General features: G+C 58.2%; 2 protein-coding genes across 2 annotated transcripts; both read right to left on the reverse strand.

The window, feature by feature from the left end:
• Positions 1-4,385: 4,385 nt before the first annotated feature.
• Positions 4,386-7,543, reverse strand: Ngrn (neugrin, neurite outgrowth associated). The gene is made up of 3 exons (XM_042670470.1): positions 7,346-7,543; positions 6,681-6,791; positions 4,386-5,370 (listed from the first exon to the last, which is right to left on the reverse strand). Exons 1-3 carry the CDS (start codon positions 7,516-7,518, stop codon positions 4,776-4,778), a joined length of 879 nt encoding a protein of 292 aa, XP_042526404.1. The 5' UTR covers positions 7,519-7,543; the 3' UTR covers positions 4,386-4,775.
• Positions 7,544-8,046: 503 nt separating this feature from the next.
• On the reverse strand, positions 8,047-16,761 carry LOC122100009 (tubulin polyglutamylase TTLL13-like). Its single transcript, XM_042670456.1, has 14 exons — positions 16,487-16,761; positions 16,166-16,206; positions 15,011-15,129; positions 13,753-13,883; positions 13,431-13,587; positions 12,932-13,075; positions 12,610-12,695; positions 12,078-12,309; positions 11,585-11,769; positions 10,253-10,438; positions 9,812-9,989; positions 9,377-9,553; positions 8,486-8,792; positions 8,047-8,309 (listed from the first exon to the last, which is right to left on the reverse strand). Exons 1-14 carry the CDS (start codon positions 16,759-16,761, stop codon positions 8,047-8,049), a joined length of 2,481 nt encoding a protein of 826 aa, XP_042526390.1.
• Positions 16,762-19,612: the final 2,851 nt, after the last annotated feature.

Raw genomic sequence — 19,612 nt, forward strand, 5'->3', positions numbered from 1 at the left:
GGCGGGGCCGCGACGCCCGCACGCCCCGCGCCGAGCCCCGGAGTGCGCGAGCGGCCCCGCGCCACGCAGGGCCGGAGACCCGCCGCCGCCGCCGCGCCCCGCCCCGGCCCGCCGTCCGCGAGGCCCCGGACCGCGGCGACGCGGCCCCGGCAGCGCGAGACCGAGAGACGCGGAAAAGACCACCTTCCGGGGTCCCCGGAAGGCCCGGCCCCAAACCGGAAGTGGACGGCGCCCGGGAAGGGACCTGGCAAAGCCGGAGGCGAAGCGGCAGCGTTCGGGCGCCGCCGGCCGGGGGAGTGCGCCTGGATTACGGCTCTGGCCAGCCAATCCGGGCCCGCACGAGGCAGGGCCGGGCGCGCGCGGCCCCGCGGAGGCCGGCAGCCGGCGGCGCTACCTCCAGGTCTGCGCTCCGAGGCCGGCTCGCCCTCCACCCCGAGTCCCGGCCAGGGGAGGGTGCAGACGGGATTCGGACGGGAGAGAAGAGGATCGCGGTGCGGCCCGCGAAATGGAAGTCCCGCCTGCTCCGTGTGACTCGAAGAGACGTAAATTGGCCAATTCCTACAGTCAGCTGAGCCAGCGCCAGAGGCCAGATGCCAGAGTATGCCTGCTTGGTCTTTTACGTAGGGTTCTAAAACACGAATCTACGGTCAAAAAAACCAAGGAAGAGGCTGCCTTTGGCAATGGGAACTGACCTGGAGATTACGGGGGTGGGAGGCCTGATGGTAATAACGCCACCTGCAGCCGGGCGCCCATGGCTCACGCCTGAAATCCCAGCTACTCAGGAGGCTGAGATCTGAGGATCGCAGTTCAAAGCCAGCCCGGGCAGGAAGTCCGTGAAACTCATCTCCAATGAACCACTCAGAACCCCGGGAGTGGCACTGTGGCTCAAGTGGTAGAGCGCTCGCCTTGAGCTGAAGAGCGCCCAGGCCCAGAGTTCAAGCCCCATGACCGACCAAAAAAAAAAAAAAAAAAGCCACCTGGACTTAAAAGGGAGGAGGGCCTAGGGGGCCTGGCTCAGGATGTGTAGCACTTGCCTAGCCAGTCCAAGGAACTGAGTTCAAACCCTAAAGTTTTGGTGGTACATGCCTATAATCCCAGGGACTCAGAAGGATTGTTTGAGGCCAAAGCCATCAATGGTAGCAGTGAGACCGTCTCAAAAACAAAAAAAGGGTATGCAAAGGCTTTGGCTCAATCCTCTGCATCGAAAAAAGGATTAAAAACAAGGCCAGGTGCTGGTGGCTCACACCTGTAATCCTAACTACTTAGGAAGCGGAGATCAGAGGACTGCAGTTCAAAACCAGCCTGGGCTGGAAAGTCCTTGTATTTATCAAGCATCTGGTCACAAAAATAGATAAGGAATATGGAAAACTCATCCATAAAGTTTTACAGTCTCAGGGCTGGGTAGGTGGCTCAGTGGTAGAGCGCTTGCCTTGCATGCATGAGGTCCTGGGTTCAGCTCCTCAGCACCACATTAGCAAAAAGGAAAAAGCCGGAAGTGGCGCTGTGGCTCAAGTGGTAGAGCGCTTGCCTTGAGCTGAAGGGCGCAGGGTCAACACCCCCCCAGAAATCAAGCCCCATGACGGACCAAAAAAAAAAAAAAGCCACCTGGACTTAAAAGGGAGGAGGGCCTAGGGGGCCTGGCTCAAGATGTACAGCACCTGCCTAGCCAGTCCAAGGAACTGAGTTCAAACCCTAAAGTTTTGGTGGTACATGCCTATAATCCCATGAGGCCAAAGCTATCAATGGTAGTAGTGAGACCCTGTCTCAAAAACAAAAAAGAGTAGGCAAAAGAAGGCTTTGGCTCAATCCTCTGCATGGGAAAAAAGGATTAAAAACAAGGCCAGGTGCTGATGACTCACACCTGTAATCCTAACTACTTAGGAGGCTGAGATCAGAGGACTGCAGTTCAAAACCAGCCTGGGCTGGAAAGTCCTTGTGTTTATCAAGCATCGGGTCACAGCGACAATAGATAAGGAATATGGAAAACTCATCTATAAACTTTTACAGTCTCGGGCTGGGAAGGTGGCTCAGTGGTATGGCGCTGTAGCTCAAGTGGTAGAGCGCTCGCCTTGAGCTGAAGAGCTGAGGGACAGAGCCCAGACCCAGAGTTCAGGCCCCATGACTGGACCCTAAATAGATAGATAAATAAAAAGTTTTACAGTCTCTGGGGCTGGGAAGGTGGCTCAGTGGTAGAGCGCTTGCCTTGCATGCATGAGGCCCTGGGTTCGATTCCCCAGCACCACATAAGCAAAAAGAAAAAAGGCTGGAAGTGGCACTATGGCTCAAGTGGTAGAGCGCTAGCCTTGAGCTGAAGAGCTGAGGGACAGCGCCCAGACCCAGAGTTCAGGCCCCACGACTGGACCCCCCCAAAAAGTTTTACCGTCTTGGGGCTGGGAAGGTGGCTCAGTGGTAGAGCACTTGCCTTGCATGCATGAGGCTCTGGGTTCGAATTCCCCAGCACCACATTAGCCAAAAGAAAAAAAGCCAGTTTGGCACTGTGGCTCAAGTGGTAGAGCTCTAGCCTTGAGCTGAAGAGCTGAGGGACAGCGCCCAGGCCCAGAGTTCAGGCCCCACCACTAGACCAAAAAAAAAAAGTTTTACAGTCTCATAATTTCCATAGACCATGGGGAAAGGGCCTTAAAAGACAGATGACTTCCAAGTTAGAGTGACAATTGTAACTTGTCAAGCAGCATTAAATACCTCTCAAGTAAATCTCGAGAGAAATGTCCATCAGTGTAACACCATAAAAATATCTGTCTTTACCGTGAACTACATGATGATCACAGGCATTGAGAGTAAGGGTTATTCTGTGGTTTCTAGAATTTTGGTCATGTGATGGGGCTTTGTCCTGTACACCAAAGAACAAGTGTCAAAATTGCTGTGGCAGGGACTCGGAAGGTGGCTCAGTAGTAGAGCGCTTGCCTTGCATGCATGAGACCCTGGGTTCAATTCCTCAGCACCAAATTATCAGAAAAATCTGGAAATGGCGCAATGGTTCAAGTGGTAGAGCGCTAGCCATGAGCTGAAGAGCTGAGGGACAGCGCCCAGGCCCAGCGTTCAGACCCCACAACTGACAAAAAAATAAAAAATAAATAAAAAATTGCTGTGGCATCACAATTCCAGCAGGGTAAGGATGTCAGTGTTTTAACAACCTTCATTCACTTAAACATGTATAGCAAACTGAAACACTGTTGGAAATGTTATTTTGTTTTTTGTATGTTTCATCCTACATAGAGCCACAGCCAGGACTAATAAAAGAACAAACAGATTTAACAGGATGCATAGTACACAGTGCAGTGTTCTTTTGTATCAGTGGAGACCTGAGTCACGACTCAGCACCAACACTCAGCTAAATTTTCTTATTTATAAAAGGGACTGAAATCTGTTCTCGCCCACCTCATAGCGCCTCTGTAGAATCAGATGTCATTTAACCTTTAGAATGTTGGCTGGAGAGGGCTGGGAAGGTGGCTCAGTGGTAGAGCGCTGGCCTTGCATGCCTGAGGCCCTGGGTTCGATTCCTCAGCACCACATAAGCAAAAAGAAAAAAGCCAGAAGTTGCACTGTGGCTCAAGTGGTAGAGAGCTAGCCTTGAGCTGAAGAGCTGAGGGACAACGCCCAGGCCCAGAGTTCAGGCCCCATGACCAGATCCAATACAACAACAACAACAACAAAAAAAAAAAGAATGTTGGCTGGAGAGGGCTGGGAAGGTGGCTCAGTGGTAGAGCGCTTGCCTTGCATGCATGAGATCCTGGGTTCGATTCCTCAGCACCACATAAGCAGAAAAAGCTGGAAGTGGCCCTGTGGCTCAAGGGGTAGAGTGCTAGCCTGGAGATAAAGAGCTGGGGGACAGCGCCCAGGCCCAGAGTTCAGGTCCCACGACCGACAAAAAAACAAAACAAAAAAAATAAAATGTGGCTAGAGGTTACACTGGTGACTATAAAGCCTATGCCTGCTTTCTACTTTTTGCAGAACCCCAGCAACTAGGAGAAAAATGTTCAACTTTAAAATCTGCCACTGAGCCAGTGCCCTGCACACGGCTCTTAGGAGTCTCTTTTGGACCCCACTGACGTAAAATTTAATGACAAGGGTTGCGGGTTCCTTCCCTTTCCTTCCACCTTTTCCATCCTCTCACTCTCCCAGATTCTTAAACAAATTGTAGTCGGGAAGGTGGCTCAGTGGTGGAGCGCTTGCCTTGCATGCATGAGGCCCTGGGTCCGATACCTCAGCACTACATAAGCAGAAAAGGCCAGAAATGGCGCTGTGGCTCAAGTGGTAAAGCACTAGCCTTGAGCTGAAGAGCTGAGGGACAGCGCCCAGGCTGAGTTCAGGCCTCACAACTGACAAAAAAATAAAAATTCACACAAATAAATTGTAGCCCCACAGAGTAGCAAGCAACTGCCACATGGCTCCACTGGACTTTACTTCTGCTCAGAAGGGAACCAACAGGTGACTGGGCACTATTAGTATCACTAGTGTTCTGCAGTCGAGGAGGAAATAAAGGCAGAAGGCAGGCTCCTCATTTCCTCCCAAATACATTGTCACCAGTATCACAGAAACTCACAGCCACACAAATGGCAGATTCCAATACCCGGGAAGTCCAGCCAATGTAGGTGACTGAGGATTGCCAATCCACGGGGATCAGACTGGAAGCTATGCTCCAGGAAGCTTCAATCTATCGAAACTGCAGGTTCCTCATGTCCTCCAACTGCAAATTGGCCAATTCATAGGCAAAAATCCTGCCAGTTGCCCAGGTCAATGCCAAAGCTAGTCCCAGCTCAAATTCTGTACAGGAAGTTCCCATTGCTATCATAGAACTCCTGCCCCCTCTGTACAACTTTAGGGCTGAAGTTCTGGCCATCTGGCTCCCCTGCCTTCAACTCCTGCATCCTGTCCCTGTTTGGCCACCTACTGCCGTCAGGCGTGGAGTCCTCAGGGTCACTGCGGGGGCATTTCTGCAGTTCTCTCCGATGACCCGAGGCTGTGGTGCAGGGAACCTCGCTCTCCTTCCGCAGGCCCTGCACTCCCTGACTCCCCCCCTTCTGTCTCCTGGGAGAGTCTTTGCTGTGAGCGGGGGACGCTATCATTTCCAAGGCGGTGTGGTGACTCTGACTTGTGGCTGAGGCTTCATCCCCCGGAATAAGCAAAGAACCCGCTCTGCATGGCGGCAAGCTGTGTCCAGAGCCGGGGCGCTGCCAGGCAGGGAGGGCAAGCCCAGCTTTCTTAAGGACTTTTTGATCCTGCTTCAGTTTCTGCTTCAAAGTGGGCACAAATTTGCTTTTCAAAACTCTCCGGATAACATCAGTGCTGACGTCAAAGCCTTCTGCCAATCTGGGAACTGACCAGGACTCTGCAAATTCCTCGTGCAAATACCTATAGGAAGAAGGAGCAGGTTTTCAAGTTGTGAAGAAGTTTCCTACCAGAATAGCAAATGGATAACACCAGGGATAGGTAAGTGAAGAGGAGGCTCGCACAAGATGCAGATGCCGTCCCTATGTGGAGCTGGTTCACAGCAATGAGAGCACCCAAGAGGAAGAGTTCAAACCCCAGCAACTGCCGAGAGAAAGCAACACTGCGAGACCGGCTATGGAAACCAGTCTCAATGCATACTTCCTGGTATGTTCAGATCTGTTCTGATTTGTAATACATTCACTATTCAAAATAATATATATATATATATATATATATATGCCTTAAAAAAAAAAAGCAGGGGGCTGGGAAGGTGGCTCAGTGGTAGAGCACTTGCCTTGCATGCATGAGGCCCTGGGTTCGATTCCTCAGCACCACATTAAAAAAAAAAAAGTTGGAAGTGGTTCTGTGGCTCAAGTGCTGAAGTGCTAGCCTTGAGCTGGAGCTGAGGGGCAGTGCCCAGGCCCGGAATTCAAACCCCACAACTGACAAAAAAAAAAAAAAAAGCAGGATATGGTAGCACATGCCTACAATTCAAGCACCGAGAAGGCTGACACAGGACTGTGGATATAAGGCCAGACTAGACTACAAATTGAGCCCCTATTTAAAGAGATATTTTTTTCATGTAAAAATTAAAGCTTTTTTTTTTGTCAGTAGGGCTTGAACTCTGGACCTGGACGCTGTCCCTCAGCTCTTCAGCTCAAGGCTAGCGCTCTACCACTTGAGCTACAGTGTCACTTATGGTTTCCTGGTGGTTTATTGGTGATAAGAGTTTCACGGACTTTCCTGCCAGGGCTGGCTTTGAACCATGATCCTCAGATCTCAGCCTCCTTAGTAGCTAGGATGACAGGCCACCGGCGCCCAGCCAAAAATTAAAGCTTTAACAACAACAACAACAAAAAAAAAATCCCTTTCAAAACTTCTTTAAGTTATTGATCCTTTAAGTTATTGACCCTACTCTCCTCCCCGCGCCCAGAAAAAAAGTTGGGAGTAATGATTTACTATCCAGATTACATGCTGTGATGCCCGCAATTTTCTATTTCAAATTTCTAGCAAAGGGCTGGGAAGGTAGCTCAGCCTTGCAAATTTCTAGCAAAAACAAACTGGCTGTGCCATCGCGTTACAAACTCAGTCCAGGCTGGAAAAGCAGCTCGGCGTGGAGCTCTGGGGCTCCGGGGCTGCGCTGACACCCCGCGTCCCAAAGACAGGCGCTGCACTGGGCAGGCTGCGCACCTCCGTCACACCGCGGTCTGCGGAGGCACCGAGAGGCTCACCGGATCTGCTCCATGGCTTCCCTCGTGAGGGTTCTGGGTGGGGCACCGGGCGCCTCCATCTGCCTCCGAATTTTCTGGAATCGCATTGCTTTTCTCTGTCTTTGCAGGGTACTGGGGGAAGAGAATGGAGGGCGGAAGCCATGCGTGGAAGCGAAGGCAACCCGGCCATGACCTCCGGCTTAACATCGCTCCCAACGGCGCCCCGAAAACCGAACCTAAACCTACGACTGTCACGGCCCGGGAGCGTGCCGGACACCACCCACGGGGGCCAGAGGTCACCAGGGGGCGCTCGGGCCCGCGGGAGCGGAGACGAACGCCTGCCCCCGTGCCACAGATGGCAGGGCCAGGGCCGCTGCGGACGGGGCGGCCGGCCCGGGGGGACGGTCGCTTGGCCTGCAGCCTCGGGGGGTGGTCGGCCCGGAACCCCGGGGGACGGCCGGCCCAGAACCCCGGGGGGGCGGCCCGGAGGCCCGGGGGGGGGGACGGCCGGCCCGCAGCCCCGGAGGACGGCCGGTCGGTCGGCCCGGAACCCCGGGGGCCGGTCGCTTGGCCCGCAGCCCCGGAGGACGGCCGGTTGGTCGGCCCGGAACCCCGGGGGGGGCCGGCCCGCAGCCCCGGAGCGCCGGGCCCTGCTTCAGGCCGGGGGCCCGGGAAGCCGCCGGTACCTCAGCACCTCCTGTAGCTCCCGCTCCTCCTCCAGCTCCCAGTCGGAATCGGGGTCCGGCTCTCGGCCGAGGGGGCCGGGACCGGGGCCCGCCACCCCCCGGGTCGCGAACCCACAGCGGGCGACCAAGGGGCGGAGCCGGCCGCCCAGCCGGAGGCCCAGCGCGGCCGCCATGCCGACGCGAACGCCCCGCGCTAGCTCCCGGCGCCTCACGCCGGCGCGGGGGGCGGGCCCGGAAGTGGCGGCCGGTACCGGAAGCTGTGGGCGGGGCCGGAAGCGGCCTCCCTCTCCGCGCGGGTCTAAATGAGAGCCTGGACGCGCCTGGAAAACGACATAAACTTTAATAAAAAGTCGGGTTCGATGCCGGGGCCCCGCCCGTGGCCGGCGGGCGGGGCGAAGCCCGGCGGGACGCTCCGCGCCGCGGGAGCCGGGGAGCCGGCTCCGCTGGGAAGGGGTCCCCGCGGGACCCCCGGCCCCGGCCCCGCGGGACCCCCCGGCCCGGCCCCGCCCGGGGCCCGCAGCGCGCCGGCCCCGGCTCTTGGGCGGCTCGTCGGCACCGCTCCCCGCAGACGCGCGCCGGAGGCCCGGCGGGGCGCCGTGTCCCGCCCGCCGCCGGCCGGGGCCCTGGCCCGATCCCGGGCGGCCGTCCCGGGGCCGGGGTGGGCCGGGGCGGGTGGAGCGGCCGGGCCTTCCCGCCCGCCCTCACCGGTACTGGCTGAGGTTGAGCGCGGCGCCGGCCCGCTGCGGCTGCGTCACGGGCGCCGAGGCGGGGCAGAGCGGGTGCGCCCGGGCCCGGGCCGCCCTGCGCTCGGGGTGCGCCCCGGAGGGCGCGGCGCCCTCGCTCCACACAGGCCCGTCCTCCCTGTCCCGCTGCAGGACGTAGCCCTGCTTCGGGGTCAAGGTCGGTGGCACCGATCCGGCCAGGTTCCGATTGATGGCCTCCAGCCTCCTGCTGGCCTGGCTTTCTGCGGTGGAGACACGGGGCCCCTCTTCACCGGCTTCCCAACGGCCACGCACCCCGTGCCCCGGGGCGTCCTGGCCGCACCCCGTCACGATCGCACCGCCGTCCTCTCCCGCCCCCCCTTGGTAAGGGCGGGGGCCGGGTGTCTGCCGTAAAGGGATGCGCTATTGTCACACTTACGACTAGTGAGCCGGACTCTGGCGCTGGAAAAATAGTGCCTCCTGTGGCTCTTGGTTGAGGATGAGCAGGAGCCAGTGGCGGCCGGGTCTCCCGTCCAGTTGAAGTTCTTGGGCTTCAGGCGCTGGGTGGTTGCCGCATTCATGCTTGACAGTGGCCCTAAGACCCTGGGGGTCAATACCTGGGGCCGAAGTGGTTGCGCGATGTGAAGGGGCCCCTGCTCTGACGCGGCCCCTCTCAGGAGCACCAACGGCACCAGATTCAGAGGTTGCAGTTCTTGACCGCCCAGCCCGTCCTCGTGATGTCTAGGCTAGAGGAGAAGAGCAGCCCCCGTCACACCTGTGCTGAGGTGGGATGGAGTGCTGGAAGAAATACGTAACAAATCCACTCTAGGCCATAGCCACTAATGAAGCAGTTTCTCCTTTGGGGTTCAATAACAACAACAAACACAGAGCACCCAACGGGTTTGCCTGGGGATTAGTGAATGCAACAGCTGTTTTGTTGGCCCAAGATTGTTGACTTACTTATCTCCCCTCTCTGTAGGCAGGCCACTAGCGGGGCTGGGGAGATGATTACTCAGAAACTTCGTAGTGTGGGGGTGGCCTTGTTATTTGTCAGTCAGGAGTTTGGGGCGGGCATTACTGTGAGGAACAGAGAGCAAGTCTCTTGGAATTGAGAAAGGAGGGGGCTGCACTTTGCCAGGTGTCAGTACCAGAAACAACGGTGTTTAGAAACATGCAAAAGAACCCACCGGCCGGCGCCGGGTGCGCTCCGCTCTGCCAGGCTCGGTGAATTGATGCATCACAGCAACCTCCTCTGGTTTAACCACCACCAGGAGCTGGCATCGCAGCCCTTGTTCCCTTGCTTTGTGGGAGGCTTCACGGGGACCCTCACCCGATACTCAGGAAGATTTTTCTGGCCCCGGTGGTTGGGGTGCAGCATTCGGTGAAGCTGCTCTACAATACCCAGGCTTCGGATAAGATTCTCCCTCTGCAGCATGCACTTCATCCGCTCCAGCTCCTCCTCTTCCACAATTTCTTGAGGCTTCATGGTGTCCAGTACTTGTAGCTGCTACAAGGTACACAAGAAATTAATGCAGTTCTTTAAGGCCAAGTCCCCAACCCTTAGCAAGGATGCTACTGGACCCCTGCCCACTCTGTTCCTTCCCTTCCCTGGCCTATAGCAAGGCTCCCTTTCCTCTAGTCTCTCACTTCCCTTCCAAAAGGTCAGATTCAATCTACTGACCAGGAGCTCATCTCTCTCAGGCAAGGGAGGGACAGGCAGCAGGGATTCCCCGTGGAAAGACAAGAGCCACAAAACTCCCGGCACCTCTTTTTCCTGGTGCCGGTTCCGGTGAGCCAAGTGAGTGCAGAGGCCCTGCGGCCTTGCCCCGCATCGACTCTTCTCCCCGACGGACTCTCCCAGGCTCTGGTCCTTGTCCTTTCTCTTTCTGGTGCCTGAGTTCTCTTTTTGTTCCTGCTTCTGGCGAATCTCTTCCAGTTGCTGCCTGACCAAGACAGGGCAGTGTCAGACTCTTGCAGGCACGGTGTTGGAAGAAGGGGGTAAGCAGTGATCTAGAATTGGAACTGATGGGCAAGGAAAGACAAGGAAGGAGACACACACTGGAGAGGAGAGGGTCATTCGGGATCTGATAGCTCATTCCTACTTTCTCACGTTCTGGGCTTCTTCTGCCCCTGCTGGGGGGGTGGGCAGTCAGCTCCAGGGCGGGCCCAGCACCTGCAGCCGTGGGGAAGCAGCAGGGTGAGGTACCTGGCACACTCCTCTCTGGCCTTGGAGGCGGCAGTCTCCTGGAAGAGGGAGCCGTAGTGCTTGAAGAAGGGCTTATACTTCTCTGAGTCCGGCCCGGGGTAGATCCTCCGGTACCCGCCCAGGTGGGAGTCCTCGTATCGCTCCTGGTCCCGCATGGCTGCCTGGGAGGACTCCATCTGTTCTTGCCTGTGGAAACCAAGCTCCGGGGAGCGGGAGGGTGGCGGTGAGAATGCGCAGTAGGGAAAGCCGGGTTGGCTGGATGTTCACAGCCTTCTACTCCTGCTGGGCCTCCAGACCCCTGGCCGTGCCTGGCCCAGGCCCACCTTGTATAATATCACCATGGACACAGGCTTGGTGTTCAGAAATTGGAGTCCTCTCTTAAGCAAGAACTCCAAGTTACCAAAACTCTCCTAGGTTTCTAAGAGAAACATGCTCGGCTAGCACCCTACCACTGGAGCCGCCGCTCGACTTCTGGCTTTTTTTGTTGTTGTTGTTGGCCGTGGAGCTTGAACGCTGGGCTTGGGCGCTGCCCCTCAGCTCTTCAGCTCAAGGCTAGTGCTTTACCACCTGAGACACAGCACCACTTCCGGTTTTCTGATGGTTTATTGGAGGTCAAGAGTCTCAGAGACTTTCCTGCCTGGGGAAGGCTTTGAATCATGACCTTCAGATCCTCAACTTCCTGAGTAGCTAGGATGACAGGTGTGAGCCACCAATGCCTGGCACTTCTTGCTTTTTGCGGTTAATCAGAGGTAAGAGCCTCAGACTTTTCTTGCCCAGGCTGGCTTCAAACCCTGATCCTCAGCTCTCAGCCTCCTGAGTAGCTAGGATGACCGATGTGAACCAGCAGTGTCTGGCTACAAATATCTTTTAATGTTTGCCTATGACTCTCACTGTGTAGTTTGAGGCCCAGGCTGGCCTCAGACTCCCAGTGTCTGTGTATCAGGTGTGTACCACCACACCTGGCTAATAAAACGTCTCGTGCTGATATGCAAATAGTTCTGGAATACATCAGCATGCAGAACACAGGGTGAAAATTACACCATGTTCCAGTTGGAGAGGGAGAGGACTATTTTCAACAAATGCATCGTGTGTATGCAGGTTTAAACTTTACACTGAGAGTGTTGACTGGCCCCAGAGAGGAAAACTAGGCAGCTGGAGGAGAAGGGCAGGGGAAAGACTGGTGGTTGAACCATGGCCATGCTGCGTATAGGACTTATTATCTATGCAGATGTGAGTCAAACAACATCCATCATAGGTCATCAGCCCCCCACGTGGCCCTCCCTCTCTGGGGGGGCTTTCCAGGGGCGCGGGGCGGGGCGGGGCAGGGCGCACCTGTTCTCCCGCAGCGGCAGGTGGCACTGGAGCAGCCGCTCCTTCACACGCCGCTTGTCCTCCTCCAGCACCTTCCTCTTGTCACAGCCCCTGAGGTTCACGAGCGTCATGGAGTCACACAGAAGCGCGTCCTTCACCTCTCGATCCAGACGGGAGTCGGTGGTGAAGCTCGGAGAGTGGTTTACCTGCCGGAGGAGCCGTCATCCACCCCTCTGCAGACCGCCTGAGAAGGCTGGGCAGTAGGGGGGGATCCCACAGGCCGAGCTCCAGGTGGGGGGGGATGAGGCGGGACGCTCCGGGCCGTGCAGTCAGCCGGACTGCAGAAAGAGTCCCTCCAAGCGCAGCCGGGGCGCCCCGGCAGGTCTGGCATTGGAGGCCACCAGAGCTTTCACATCCCTCCCCTGTCCACCACCCCAGGGCACCCGTGCACAGGTCTCCTGCTCGGGGTGGGCTCTGGATCCTGGTCAGGCCAAGCCCGGGAGAGCAAGCCCACCTCCAGCAGCCACGGCTTCATCTTGTGGTCCAGCAAGACGTCAAAACCAAGGATCTCAAAGCAGGCACAGATGCCTGCGCTCAGGTACTGGGGAAAGCAGGTGCGGTAGTTGTGGCGGAGGACGGGGTGGGCCGAGATGACGGTCTTGATGATGATGTCCTCGATGTCCTCCCACAGCTCCCGGGGGTCATGGCTATGCTCCTGCAGCCAGGCGTTGAGCGTCGACAGCTTCCTGGGAGGCCCAGTGCTCAGAGGAAGGTCAGGTTCTACCAGCGGGGCCTGGCCGCAGGTGGCTGCTCCCTGGGATGGACCCTAATTCTGTGTGGTGCCCCTCACTTCCAAGGGCAGCGCTAGCCGGGGGAGCCAGTTCCCAGGTTTATTAGTGACGGTCTGCGCTCAGAGCTCAGGCACAGGACAGGCTTATAAAGGCAGAGTGTTTTTAGGCAATCAGCCTGCTGAAAGCCAGCCAGGCACTCATGGGATCCAGGAACGGTGGGCTTAGGGGCACAGGAAGGAGAAATGGAGAAGGTACCTCTTACTGCCCGTGGAGTCGTCCCGGACAAAATTCTCATTGCGTTTGTTGATGGCATAGTTGGTTAGGTGCATGCAGACATCTTCCTGCCCCCGGGGGGGGGGGGGGGGAGTGGCCTGGTGGGCTCATGCTGCTGGGCACTCCTCCTCTCCTCCTCTCATCTCCCAGCCCCCAGCCCCCTCCCCGGTGGCTGTGCAGGGGAAGGGGTGCTGGGCACCTCCTGGGATCCCAATGCTGCCAGTTCTCCCTTGAACCCTTCCCCCCCCCCCCCCCCCGCAGCGGAGGGAGGAGGGAGAGGCGAGAGGCGGCAGCCTGTCCTCACCAGGTTGTTATTGGTGGGCTCCACATAGGGCCTGGTGGCAAAGCGGGCCAGGCCTTCCTCATACATGAAGATGCGAAGAGGGTCACAGGATGTGATCAGGACGTAGATCCGCATGTCAAACTTGAAGCCATCGATGAGGAAGGGCTGAGAGCAGGCAAACCCACGGGAAAGAGCACGTCCTGAACTGCTCAGTTCCTACTGAGTGCCACCCTCGCGGATGCTCGCAGTCAGACCACGTCGCGATAGGCACGCTAGGTGCACGAGGAACGCCGTAATGACATGAGGATGCCGGGAATCCTTGTGATGGCCACAGAAAGTGGGTAAGAACCCCTCCCCCCAAAACAACTAGGAGCTGGGAAAACTAGAGATCCAACCAGAGCGGGATGGCGGTGAATCCCGCTGGCTCCATCCAGCCCGAGGTGGTGCGTGCAGCCAGGGGTGCAGGAGCGGGGACCCCGGCTCCTCCCTTGGGGAAGGGTGGGCTCTGAGGCCCCCTGACCTTGGAGATGTACTGCTGGCAGATCATGTGCTCCCCTGGCTTGACCTCCCGCGGGCTCCGGGTGATGAAGATGCCGCGGCCCTGGCTGCCGCTGTCTGGCTTGCAGATGAAAGTCCGGGTCTTCCGCTGGCGCCCGTAGGCCTGGAAGTCGCCGTAGCTGTGTGCAGGGAGGGGCTGGTCAGAGGTTCTGTCCTAGGGAGAGGGCTTCCTGCTTCCAGCCCTCCGAGGAGACACACCCCTTGTGTGTCCACAGGCCGGGGTCCAGAGGGGACCCCTGCCCGTCCACGCCCCGCCCCCGCACACCCCGGGGGGTGAGGCTCACTCTGCCGGGAGACACCAGGTCCGGGGGAAGATGTTGTACTCGGTGGGATAGAGCTTCTGCATGCGGTTCAGGTTCCGGGCCAGCAGGTCTTTGCGGCAGATCTCCGTCATACCAGGGAAGTGGTTGATTTTCTGAAAGAGAGGCAGCAGAGGACTGGTGAGGGAAACGGGGAAATCGAGGCACACACTGCGTATGGCCCCCAGCGTGACAAAACCCAGGGTTCTCAGACAGACCCCTCCTTGACTGGCCATCCCCAGCCTCGCCCCAGGGCCAGGGGATGGGGGCGGCTGGACCGAGGTCTCCCAGCCAGGACGCTGGGCCTTCTACACAGCACTCCTCCACAACAGGAAGAAATAACGACACTGAGAACCAGCTGCCCAGAGACCGCAGGCTCTGCCGTGACGCCACGGTGGCCCGGCTGGCTGCTCTCCCGCTCTGCCTCTGCCTGGTCACCTCTTGAGCCACACCCCGGCCTTCTCTGGGTTTCTGGGCACTTTTTTTTTGTCTATAGTGAGGTTTGAACGCTGGGCCTGGGCGCTGTCCCTCAGCTCTTCAGCAAGGCTAGCGCTCCACCACTTGAGCCACAGCGCCACTTCCGGCTTTTTTCTTTTTGCTTATGTGGTGCTGAGGAATCGAACCCAGGGCCTCAGGCATGCAAGGCAAGCGCTCTACCACTGAGCCACCTTCCCAGCCCAGGCCCCCAATTTTTTTAAAAAAAGAAATGTATCCCCATCATTAAAGCTATGCATGGCGTATTACTAACCACCCTGCTCTGTTTTTGAGACAGAGTGTTGATATGTAGTCCAGGCTGACCTCAGACTTGTGAATGTAATGCCTCAGCCTGCCAATGACACTACCACAGGTCTGCGTGCCACCTAGCGTTGCACCAGCCTGATGTCTCCATAGCTGTGGGATGCCAAACTGATAAGGGCGTGGGGGGGAGGGGAGCCGGACTGTCCAGCTGGCCTTGCTGTTGGCTACTGTGTCTTAGGATCAAACCCGGGAGCTCAGGCATGCAAAGCAAGTGCTCATCACGGAGCTACATCTCCCAGCCCCCCCCCCCCCCCCCCCCCGTCCTGCAGGAGGCAGGCAGAGCAAATCACCCACGGAATGTGCTCAGCAAGAGAACAGTTTTATTGGAGCAGTAGATCCTTGAGTCTCTGGGAAGACCCGGATGCACACAGTGTAGCCACAGGAAGTGCCAGGATGGAGGGGTGGGGGTGGGGTCATTTCGGATCCCGGGCCGGGCCCTCGGTACCTGAAACCTCTTCATGTCCATGACTCGTTCCAGTGAGACGGAGCAGTCTGTCCAGTACACCGTCCACTCTTCGTCCTCCCCCACCTCCTTCAGGCCACAGACCTGCGCTGCCCGCCGCACTGCAGAGACGGCAGCGTCAGTGCTGCCGGCTCAGGCCCCAGCAACAAGACCAGGACTCCAGCCGGCTCGTGGGAAGGACAGCACAGAACCCACCGGAGGCCGAAAGGGAGGTCTCAATTCCGAGTTCATGAACTGACAGGCGCCCACCATACACGTCAGACCCTTCTACCCTATTGGGTGAAGAAGACACAAGCGTCTGGACCTTTGACCCTTGCCCCTTGACCAGGACTGTGTCCTATGTAGGGATCAGACTGGCCGCGTGGACGACCCCTCAACTGATGACAGAGGGGAAAGAGAGGACGAAGGGGAAGCCCGGCCTAGCGGGAATTTTTGTTTTAATTGTTGATGTGCCTTCAAAGTCCATGAGAAGAACTAGAGTCTTCTTGGTTTGGTTCGTGGCACTGGGGACCCCTCAGGGCCTTGTGCATGCTAGAGAAACTCCACCACCCACCTGCAGCCCTTCTCTCCGCCAGCGCTGGAACACATTTTAAAAAACTGGCAAAAGGCCGGGGGCTGGTGGCTCACCCCTGTAATCCTAGCTACTCAGGAGGCTGAGATCTGAGGATCGCGGTTCAAAGCCAGTCCTGGCAGGAAAGTCCATGAGACTCTTATCTCCAATAAACCACTGGAAAAGCAGAAGTGGCGCTGTGGCTCAACAGGTAGAGCGCTCACCTTGAGCTGAAGAGTGCAGGGACAGTGCCCAGGCCTAGAGTTCAAGCCCCATGACCGACCAAAAGAAAAAAGAAAAAAAAAAAAACGCAAAACGGGCACAAGAGCAGGTCTCCCATGTTTCTTTTTTCCTGTTAGCTAACTGTGGCAGCACCCTCGCTACCCCTGAGACGAGTTCAAACTGCCAGGAGCCCAGCGGGGAGACCCAGGAACCTCAAAATAGGTTCTAGGCTGGCAGGGCAAACCCCAGGGGCTGGGTATGAAAGGAGGCCTGGAAGGAGCTGGGGGATCATAAGCCTGCATTGTCCATACTGCCTTCCAGCCCGTTCTAGGGTTCAGCCCTCAGAGCCCCCCGCCGGCACTTACCGCTCTCATACTTGCAGTTGGTCAGGTTGATGGTCAGGGGTCTGGAATGGAGGAATAGCAGAAATCAGGCTGAGCAGGGGAGGGGACAGGTCCTGGGCAGAAGAGACGCCCAACAAGTTCCCAACATAAGTGCCTTTTCTCTAGATGCAGCTTCAAGGACCAGGTGGCATCCACAGGAGTAAATTCCAAACCGAACCCATCCTGAGGGTCCTGAATTTTGTTTTTCTTAAACCAGAAGGTGAATGACTCCCACCTTGGAAATGCTGTGGGGGTGGGGGTGGGGGTGACTCCCGGGACCTAAGTCCCCAGGGGACAGGGCACCTGCGTTTCCGCCTTCTCTTTCTCCTCCCAGCCTCGGCTTCAGTCGTGGCTACAGTTTTCTTTGGAATTTTCTTGGCTACCCTGGGTAAGTGAGCCCCATTCTTAAGTGGCTTTGAGGCGGTGTGTTGCAAAGGTTTAGCAGGGATGAGCACTTCCTCTCTCACACACTCCTCCTCGGATTCCTCCTCCACCTCCTCATCCTCCTCCTCCTCCTCCTCCTCTTCCTCCATGAAGTCCTCCTCGGAATCACTGGACTTGGAGGTACTGAGCTCCATGGTCTTAGATTCTAAGGGGAAGGGGTGGGAATGATACAGACATGATATCAGCTCTCCTTCCAGGCCTGCAGGAATTCACCTGAAGGCTCTTGGGGTGTTGAAAGGGTGCTGCCAAGTAGGAGGTGTGGGGAGAGAGCCAGCGGGAGGAAGCTGGGACAGATGTGGAGTTCTAACCACCCGGGGTCACGCAGGGCCGGGCCGGGACACACCACAGTGCGCTCAGGAGGTCAGGGCTGGCAGGAGTCGTGGCCTTGGCTTTGGCCAACATTGTTAGGGGATGGGAAAGGAGCTGCTGGGAGAGCCAGTGGGTGTGTTTGGGAAGATCTGAGCATTCGAACGCAGCTGAAGAACAAGAAAGAATGGTGCAGAGTGAGCAACATGGAATGGCGTGGCGTTCGTGCATGATGATGACATAAAGAATCTCGCAGAAGGTGTGTGGTAGGGGAGGGGGAGACAGCAGTGGAGGTTAGTCTGATTAAAATGCATTACAAACCCTGGAAACAGGAAAAGAGGACAGCTCTGGTGTTTGAATTCCAACCAAGGGTGTGAGGCATGGCCATAATGCACGCGCACGTGAGCACCGTGCTCAGACCTACACACTAGTGTAAACCTACACCTCTGCTCACGTTAGTGTAAGCCTACACACCTGCGTGTGCTAGTATAAAATTATACCCCTTCTCACGCTAGTGTAAGCCTGCACACCTGCATGTGCTAGTGTAAAACTACACCCCTGTTCACACCAGTGTAAACCTACACCCCTGCTCATGCTAGTGTAAGCCTACACATCTGCGTGTGCTAGTGTAAAACTATACCCCTGCTCATGCTAGTGTAAATCTAAACCCCTGTGCACGCTAGTGTAAGCCCCCGCCCCTGCGCGTGCCCACGCCCCGCGCGTGCTAGTGTAAGCCCCCGCCCCTGCGCGTGCCCACGCCCCGCGCGTGCTAGTGTAAGCCCCCGCCCCCGCACGCTGTGCGCCTGACGCCTGACACGACAGGCGGTACGGGCTGGGGCTGCGGGGCCGAGGTCGGGTGCGGGCCGGGCGCCGCCGCCCCGCAATCACGATCGCCAGTGAGAGTCCGGGCGGAGAGAGGCGGCGGCGGAGGCAGCCGCGGGGCTGGGGGGACCCCACGCGGACCCTGCCCACCCGAGGCGGCGAGGACGCGGCGGGGGCTGCGGGCCGCCCCTAGCGCCCCGGGGCGGGGCCCGGCCGGCCGCCCATCGCCCGCTCTCCGGGGCCTCCCGAGCGCTGCGGGCCGCCGGGACGGCCTCTCGGCTCCACACGACGCGGGTCCCCGCGTGGCGAGGGGGAGCCCGCTCCCCCTGGGGTCAACGCGCAGCTCCGAGGTCCCGGGAGGGCGGCGGGGGGCGGGCGGCGGCGCCGTCGCCAAGGAGACGGGGGCGGGTCCCATTGGAGGCGCGTTCTGGGGGCGGGCCCTCGCGGAAGCCACACCCACCCGGCTGTGGGCCGAGGCCCCGCCCAGGCCCTGGCTCAAGCTCAGGCCGGGCCTCACCGCCGGCCACGGCGCCAGCCGCACCTGCAGCCCTTGTAATGCGGGTAAGCATGTCACAGGGGTCACGCGGGTCACGCGGCACGGCCGCCCCTGACCGGGGACACTCTGTGGCTTCTTTTGGAATACACAACATCCAACTGAAAGTCTGCATCTCAGCTCCGTGCAGGCCGGCGCCGCAACCTGCAGGCCTCACACCAGCTCTGGGGGTGCCCGCCCGCCCGCCCGGTGCCCGGGACTCTCCTTCCCCCGGGAGGGGCGGGGGCTGGGCCGTGTCTCCGTATTCCTTCCCTCTGTTGTCTCACAGCCCGAAGGGGCAGGGGCTCAGGGTTGCACACGCACAGGCACTAGCCACAGCTCTTACTGACCCGTCCTCCCCAATCAGCATGGAGAGGATGCGCTCTCCCCCCTCCCCGGGCTCAGCGCAGAGGTGCTGTGCCCCTCTCTCGTTTCCTTTAGTCTCCCAGTAATCCTATCTCTCCTGTCTTGGTATTTCTTTTCCCAACTCGAAAATCCACAGCGAAACGGTGGCGCCAGGGGCTATGTGGAGGAGTTCCAGTGGTTCTGCCCTGGGGCGGGCGGCCTGGTGCCGCGACGCCGCCCTGTACATCTCACTAAGGAAAGGGAAGCCTGACTGTCCAGTAACATCTTTGTGACAAGAGGCTGAAACTGCTTCTGAGGAGCTACAGAGCCTCTTCAGGCCACCACCACCTGTTTATCCTGAGCAGTGCTGACAGCGATCACTGTTTCTCCCTCCCAGGAAAACTGAGCTAACGGTGTGGCCAGTGCCCTGCGGCTGGCACTGTACTGCGGCCCAGGTCCCTGTTGGTGTAGGCCACAGTCCACGTCTGCAGGCTGAAGGCAGACTGAAGCGCTGTCTTCCCGCAGCTGCCGTGCAGCCTCTGCCAGGCCTCTTGACGTGGCATATGGGGTTGAGTTCTGAGCTGCGCCATCGGCTCTGGAGCTGCTGGCCGGAGGCCCGCTCAGATTCTGGGCTCGGTCTGCATGACCTCTATTAGCTGCTGGACCGCAGACGAGTGACCGTCTGTCAGCCACCATCTCCTCACTTGCAGAGGCAGGACCTGCGTCGGGAGCTGCGAGAGGATGGGATGGACATCTTCATCCATGCCGGGAGGGAACTCAAGAAGGGTGTTCAGGGAGGGGAAGGAGGCAGGCATGCGGGGCCAGACGTCAAGTTAGAGACAGAGACATGACACTCAGCAGCAGACAAGCCAGGCATGATGGGGCTCGCCTGCAGTCCCAGACACTTGGGAGGCTGAGGTAGGAGGATCCCGGGGCCCCGGGGTTTAGGGCTGGCCTGGGCAACAGAGTGAAGTTGTGTT

This window comes from Dipodomys spectabilis, unplaced genomic scaffold (assembly GCF_019054845.1).
Source record: "Dipodomys spectabilis isolate Male_0828 unplaced genomic scaffold, ASM1905484v1 ptg000552l, whole genome shotgun sequence".
NCBI classification, from domain to species: Eukaryota; Metazoa; Chordata; class Mammalia; order Rodentia; family Heteromyidae; genus Dipodomys; species Dipodomys spectabilis.

Coding starts and splice junctions, on each gene's coding strand:
- Ngrn (XM_042670470.1), bottom strand. CDS start 7,518: ATGGCGGCCGCGCTGGGCCTCCGGCTGGGCGGCCGGCTCCGCCCCTTG. Junction 6,792..7,345: donor GAGCTACAGGAGGTGCTGAG/GTACCGGCGGCT, acceptor CTCTTCCCCCAG/TACCCTGCAAAGACAGAGAA. Junction 5,371..6,680: donor GAAGCCATGGAGCAGATCCG/GTGAGCCTCTCG, acceptor TTCTTCCTATAG/GTATTTGCACGAGGAATTTG.
- LOC122100009 (XM_042670456.1), bottom strand. CDS start 16,761: ATGGAGCTCAGTACCTCCAAGTCCAGTGATTCCGAGGAGGACTTCATG. Junction 12,310..12,609: donor GACTCCACGGGCAGTAAGAG/GTACCTTCTCCA, acceptor TGGGCCTCCCAG/GAAGCTGTCGACGCTCAACG. Junction 8,310..8,485: donor CAGAGTCCGGCTCACTAGTC/GTAAGTGTGACA, acceptor TCTCCACCGCAG/AAAGCCAGGCCAGCAGGAGG.